The sequence below is a fragment of the Zeus faber genome (genome assembly GCF_960531495.2).
Source record: "Zeus faber genome assembly, chromosome: 17".
NCBI lineage: Eukaryota > Metazoa > Chordata > Actinopteri > Zeiformes > Zeidae > Zeus > Zeus faber.
Window position 1 is genome coordinate 6876792 of NC_137204.1, and position 7315 is coordinate 6884106.

General features: G+C 40.5%; 1 protein-coding gene across 1 annotated transcript; it reads left to right on the forward strand.

Annotated features, from left to right (window-relative positions):
- The first annotated feature begins 2031 nt into the window (after positions 1-2031).
- Positions 2032-7078, forward strand: tor1 (torsin family 1). Its single transcript, XM_080017812.1, has 5 exons — positions 2032-2290; positions 3431-3696; positions 4344-4519; positions 5023-5150; positions 5576-7078. Exons 1-5 carry the CDS (start codon positions 2113-2115, stop codon positions 5818-5820), a joined length of 993 nt encoding a protein of 330 aa, XP_079873938.1. The 5' UTR covers positions 2032-2112; the 3' UTR covers positions 5821-7078.
- The last annotated feature ends 237 nt before the right edge of the window (positions 7079-7315 follow it).

Consider the following 7315-nt stretch of genomic DNA (forward strand, 5'->3'; position numbering starts at 1 on the left):
GGATCTTACCATATTTTCCAAAATTGAATTTGTGATACACACATGATCATAAATGGAAATAGCCATGTGTAGAAATAAGGATAAAGAAATGTAAGAAGTTTCCTGGCACTAAAGTAATTTAGAGGACATTTTAATCTTGTTTTACTTACTACTTGGTTGAAAACTTATATGTAATGTAATACTGTAACTTATTAACTTTTATTTCACTTAATATATATATATATATATAAACAATAATACTAAGTGAAATAAAAGTTATTATGATAATTAGTTTAAATTAAAACTATATATATTTTTATATATATATATAGTTTTAATTTAAACTAATTATCATAATATAGATCATTATGTAAGGATATATAATATATTTTCAAAACAGCAAGTCACATGCCAGCAATGTTTTTAATTCGTTTTTAATGCAACCAGAATAAGGCAATCAATCGATGAGAATAAACAGAAACTAACCTGATAACCAAGTCTTCTACTGCTCTACTTTGGCCAAAGTAATCAACTTCAATATATTGTACACAGGGATTCAGAACATTTGGGCTATTCATTTTAGTCATAATATTTTTCAACATAGTGGTTATTCTAAAGTTAATCAAGGAATTCAATATACACTGCGGTTTATGCTTTCATAATATATTCTCTAGAAGGCGCAGCGAAAAGTAACCGTGGACCGTGACGTCATGACGTTCCCAAGTGGCGACAGGGAGAAACGAAAAGGATGGAAACCGCGACACCTGGTGGTCTGCAGGAGTTATAGCAGCCACTAAATCAGCTGCCTGCACAGCGGCTTGTTGATTTCGTGGGATCAGTATCATATGTACACAACAAAAACCTATCACGTGGATTTAACAAAACATATCAAGACGACCCCCATGCTAACAACCTTGAGGAAAGTTTTGGCCAATGATTTAAAAGCCTTTTACCCAAGAGGTGTCCTATGGGGGGGGGGGGGCACCCCTTGGGTAAAGGATCACTATTGTTCCGCCAATGACTAAAATCGTAGCGCTGAAGCTTTAAACTTTAAAATCCATCAAAAATGTTTCACGCGGCTGGGTGACGTCACAGACAAACTCCACGCCGGCGGCTGAGTGAGGTCACAGACAAACTACGCCACCCTGTGTTGACAGTGCGTGTCACTTTGGAAGGGCCGTCCCCGTCCGACGGCGCTGCCTTAACCTGTGGCGTTGACAGCAAATGCCGCGGGTGCAGAAGTGCACAAGAGGTGATGAACGAGGTCCGTGTAAAATGAAGCCGGAAAAGCGATGCGCGTTCCTGTTGGGGATCCTGTTCTGCGTGGGCACGGCCAGGGCCATAGAGCCCATCAACACCGGCATTGCCGTCGGCATGGCAGCGGCTCTCACCGGCTTGTTGGTCAGCTATCCGAACATCTTCTACCACTTCCACGAATGCTGCCGACCGGAGTGGATTTCATGCAACAGATCAGGTAGTTGACGGCACAGACGCACGCTGCAGACGCGGCGTTAGGACATCGTGTCACGTTGATGCGTAACCTCGCAGCGGTTCTAAAGGCTTTCAGGCTATCTTGTATTGTTTTTTTAAACAATACAATTATTATTCATTATTATTTATATATAAATAGGGAAGAGTTCGTTCTGATAGCGTTTCTACTTTAAATTCATTCAAATAAAGCTAATGCAATTGGGAATCGTTTTGTTGTTCTGCATTTGTGTCTATAAAATGTACCGCACAAAAAAAATATCTTAAGAAAATTGCCTGAACTGTGTATTTGTCATATTCAAAGTACGTAATTACATTCTTAGTTTTTTTTTTTGTTTTTTTCACGCGGATTTAACCAGAATGTTCTTCCATTTAATTCCGAGAATTGGTCGAATACACACATTCAAAGAATAAATGCGTCAACTGTTCAGGTTCTGTTTTACAAAAGTGACATTTTCTGTCGTTATCCAAACATTTAGCTGTTTTGAACTTGTTCCAAACGCGTACGCGGCACCGTCGCTCCATTTCCTGTCGCGTATTTATGACGTAAGCGGAAGTGTTTTCGCTGGCTCTGCGCGCCGCCGTGAACCCAGAGTTCGGGGGCTTTCGTGCCACAAGACTATTGATGTCGGCAGTTAAGTGACCATGGGGACGTCGTGTCGGGCGCTGCTCCTCTACGCCTCCATAACCAGCGTGGTGGTAAGCGCATTCGACCCGATCACGGTGACGTTTGCCGTGGGAGCTGGTGCAGCCCTGGGCCGGACGGTGTACAACTACTTTGTAGAGAGCTGCGACCCGAGGTGGGTTCAGCTGAACGAGACAGGTGAGACTGTGCGGGGAGCGGAATGCGCTGTGTTGTTGTGCTGTCTTACTGGGGGAGAGATCATGTTCGAGCTTTGCACCGGTCTCATTGCAGACACTTCCTTTGAATAAGAAAAGACGACTCTGTGAGCGTAAATAAAGGACCGAGAGCTCGTGCGCCTGTTTAAGAAACGGTCATAAATCGTCATTTGACAGATATCGTGGTATCACTAATAATAACAACTGTTATTTGTATACAACATCCAACTCGCACGACTCTTGCAGTTGTGTGGATGTTGATATGATCTAATCAGCCAATTACAAAATAGAAAACTGTCAACTCAAGTGCTTGTCATGACCTCAAAATGGAAAATAAATTATTTATTTTATATATATATATATATATATATATATATATATATGTATTTTCCATTTTGAATTCACGACAAGCACTTGAGTGTCTGTTCCATTACTTTCACTATACATTAGAGACACTGTCAAGTTCAGGTCAGTTAAACATAATGGTTGACATGTTGCTTTTCTAACATTACATTACATTACATTTACATTACATTTAGCAGACGCTTTTATCCAAAGCGACTGACAATTATTCAAACACCGACGGACGCAGCCATCAGGAGCAATGAGGGGTTAAGTGTCTTGCTCAAGGACACTACAGCATGTTAGCAGGAGGAGCCTGGGATCGAACCAGCAACCTTTAGATTACTAGACAACAGGCTCTGCCTCAGGGGGTATGGTATAGGTATGGATTACTTATTTTAGGAGCTTTATAAATATCCAATATGATATCAGTACATCCCTTATTTAAAAGGAAAGTGCAAAAGACAAAATTGGGGAACAAATTCAAACTTCAAAACCCTGCACTGAGGTGCCATGTGGCCTGGTGTTGCCAACTGCACCACTGTGTCGCCTGTATGTGCAATTTGGCAAAACATCCCAGATTTTCACTGGATTCTGATCCCAAATGACCAGCCACACTATTGCTTGCACCCTGGAGTTATTTATGCCACAATTTTAAGAAGTGGCACCCTGCTGTTTGGGAATATTGCGAGGCACAAGGCTGTCAAATCGCTCACTTCAGTATTTGACGTGATTTCAGCTTGGTGGAAAGTAACCACATTGCCTAATTGTCCTTTCCTAGGTTTGGAGGTCGACCTGAAAACCAAACTGTTTGGGCAGCATATCGCCTCGCGCATTATTTTGAAAGCCGTGACCGGATTCATGAACAATGACAGCCCGAAGAAGCCGCTGGTTCTCTCCCTCCATGGATGGACAGGCACAGGGAAAAACTTCGTCAGCCAACTGATCGCCAAAAATATATACAAAAAAGGGATGGAGAGCAATTTTGTCCATTTATTTACGTCCGAACTCCATTTTCCACATGCGAGCCGGATTGAGACCTATAAGGTAAGCTGAGATCTAATCATAGATTCACAAAAGCTATGACTAACTAGTGGTGCCAGCTGACTAAAGCTGGGGCCACATTGCGTGATTTATTTTATTTTATTTTATTTTTTGACATTGAAAAGATTGTAACGACTGACATGCAGATTTTCTGCCTCTTCTTCACACGCACATCATTGCTGTCTTTGAGGAGCACAAATCTAAAGACAGAGAACAGATGTACAGAGTTTTGTGATACTCCATTGATCACAAGAATGTATGTTCTCGTGAATATCTTGCAATATTTTGACACCAAAACAAACATGGATGCCATAAAGCTCGCTACTGTGGTTGGTTGTGAAGTGAACTTGCAGCACTGACGTTACACACTAATAAGACACTGAGTCGCCACAATTCCACAAGTCACTCCTGCATTTCAGAAGTCTACACTCGCCCACTTGTTTCTTTCTTTGGCTTCAGCATCATACAGGCGCATGATTTCATTGGCTGTTCCAAATTGATGTCCATTTGATTTGGGCTCTGACATGCACACACCAAAGGATTTTGGAAAGACCAGCCCGATAAAATTCAACATGTTTGATTGAAACGTGGCCCTAGCGTGAGACTAACACTGTTCATTCTCTTCTAATGGCGACTCCCTTCATCTTCAGTCTGAGTTGCAGCAGTGGATTAAAGGAAATGTCACCAACTGCGCCCATTCCATGTTCATCTTTGATGAGATGGACAAGATGCACCCTGGCATCATTGACAGCATAAAGCCCTTCGTTGACTACTATGTCAAGTTGAACGGAGTCTCCTACAGGAAAGCCATCTTCATCTTCCTCAGGTACTCAGGCTGGAAAAGCTCATGTAGATTTAGTCATGGAGTAGAAACATGGAACAATTCAAATTGAGCTCCTATATCTAGTGGGCGACTGTGGCGCAGGAGGTAGAGCGGGTTGTCCAGTAATCAGAGGGTTACTGGGTCGATCCCCCCGTTCCTCCTGGCAGCATGTTGAACCTGAAACCCTAAAACCCCTGAACCCTAAAGTGCGGAACCCAGTCTCAATGAGCTGGTGTGCACCTTGCATGGTTAAAATGCAGTCCATTTACCATTACCATTTACCATATATTCAAAAACAGGAAAATGTATACAATAAACATAACAGATAACTGTACCCAATAAATATATGGATATGTGCACTACACCTAATAATAAACAACCTAAAAAGAACAGTTTCTAAGTTTTTTATATACATATATAAAATGTATTTTTTTTTAATATGTCTTAAACTTTCTGTTTTGTATTTTCTTTTGGATGTGACCGATTTCTGCTTATATTCCCCGTAGCAACGCTGGAGGAGAGAGCATCACAGAAACGGCTATGGATTTCTGGAAAGAGGGACGAAACCGAGAGGAGATTGAGCTCAAACACCTCGAGATGGCGTTGTCTCTTTCTGTGTTCAACAACAAGAAAAGTGAGTTCTTATGATTTAAAATTACCTGTGGAACAATTGTGGTTTGACCATTTAACAACACATTAGTTTAACAAGGAAATATGATTCGACCTGTAATTTGTCTATTATTTAGAGAATGAATGAATTGCATTATCTTAATCAAAATCTGTTGAATCAGTATGTGCACATGAAAACAAATTATTTGCCCTGTCCCGATTCTCTCACGTTTACCATTGGTTTTAAAATGTTATTTTTTATGAAAACAGACATCCACAGGCGAATCATAAGATTGCGTCATACTTGTCAAATTCAGGCAAATTTAAATACTTGTGACTTTCCTTTTGATGGCGTAGATTGAACTACTATCAGTTATTTTGACTTAATTTCAGTACAAATGACTAATTTCACATTACAAATGGTATTGACTTGACTGCCACCGCCTGCAGGCGGACTGTGGCACACCAGCCTGATAGACAAGAACCTAGTGGACTACTTCGTCCCCTTCCTGCCTCTGGAATACCAACACGTCGTCCAGTGCGCCATGTCCGAGATGGAAGCCAAGGGTCTGGAACCAGACCTGGACGTGGCCAGCCAGGTAGCCGGAGAGCAGGTCTACTTCCCCAAACCTGAGGGCTTCTTCTCTTCCAAGGGCTGCAAGACAATAACGAGCAAGCTGGACTACTACATATGAGCGGCCTGCGGCGGAGCACACGAGGTCAGGCGGCTGCGCTGGGGTGAATATCTACGTGAACGCATGCTGACCCGACCTCTTAACCGTGTAAAGTCAAACATGGCGTCTTTATTCCAAATTGAAAATAGGCCCCCGTACAAAGGTTTGGGAACCCTGTAAGTTAGTATGTTGCAACTCCGCCTTTGGCCACTTTTAAGAGCTTGCAAACACTTCAGGCCAGCAATTCAGGCCTTTCAATTCTTGGGGGGGATGTATCCAGACTTAACCAATTGAGTGATTTCAAAGGATATTCAATAATTGCCAGTTATGCAATGAAACCATGAGAATGAATCAATGATAAAAGAATGGTAAATCCTAGATGGACATGGCAGAAATGCGCTCATCACTTAAGTGTACCCAAGAAAGGGAAAAGAGAATACCTGTAAATAAAGTAGGAAGAGACACGGGAAAAGGAGACAAGAAGAGAGAAAGGCCTTTTTAAGTTTTTTTTGTTTTTTTTGTTTAGTTTTTTTTCCTTTAACCAGGCTGAAATAATCTGGACTTTTTCTTTGTCCTCCAGACCTTTAATTGTTCAATTTATTTTATGTCTTCAGATGGTTCTGTCTTGTCAGTGGTCCCCAAAATGTTTGCACAGGACTTTTCTTCCTTCCTTCCCTCTTTTTTAAATTACTATGAAACAAGAGAAAAATAGAATACAAAGCAATCTTGCTTCAAGGTGTCCTGTTTAACTTTCTACGGTTTAGAGGTCAGACCAGTGTCCGTTGGCTAAGATATTCTTTGTAACGCGCATTCTGTCCCTTGTGTCCAAACACTTGTGTCCCGCTGTATCACCCAAAACAACCACCGAGCCAAATGGAAGAAGAGAGGAAGTTACGTAGTTTACTGAACTCTCAACAGGAATGCCAGCATTTCCTCACCAGAAATGGATGCTGTGGAGGAGAACAAAAGACGTTTTTTCCAATTAGCCCGACACGCCCGTATGACGACGATGTCCCCGAGCTCCAACCTTTTCTTAACCCATGATTTTATGTGATGTCAAAAGAATCGCAAGGAGTTTACTTTTCTCTTTTTCTTTCAGCCTGAAAATAATGTCATTTTGTCAATGGAATATGATTAACTGTGCAGTGTGCACAAATGGTTTGTTTTAGTTTCGTTTGCCAGAATCAAGGGCCTTCTCTCAAAATAATGCCTTAATCCTTCATCATTATTTTAGAGGCTCTTATGGGTCTATATTTTAATTTGTTGGAATATTTGAAATGTTGGATGTTTATATATATATATATATATATATATATATATATATATATATATATATATATATATATATATATATATATATATATATATATATATATATATATATATATATATATATATATATATATATAAAACATCAAATCATGGTAGGACTGTATAAAAATTAATTGGACCAAAATAAACCATATCACACACACAGATTCTGTAAGCATGATATTATATTAGTGGTGGTGAAAAA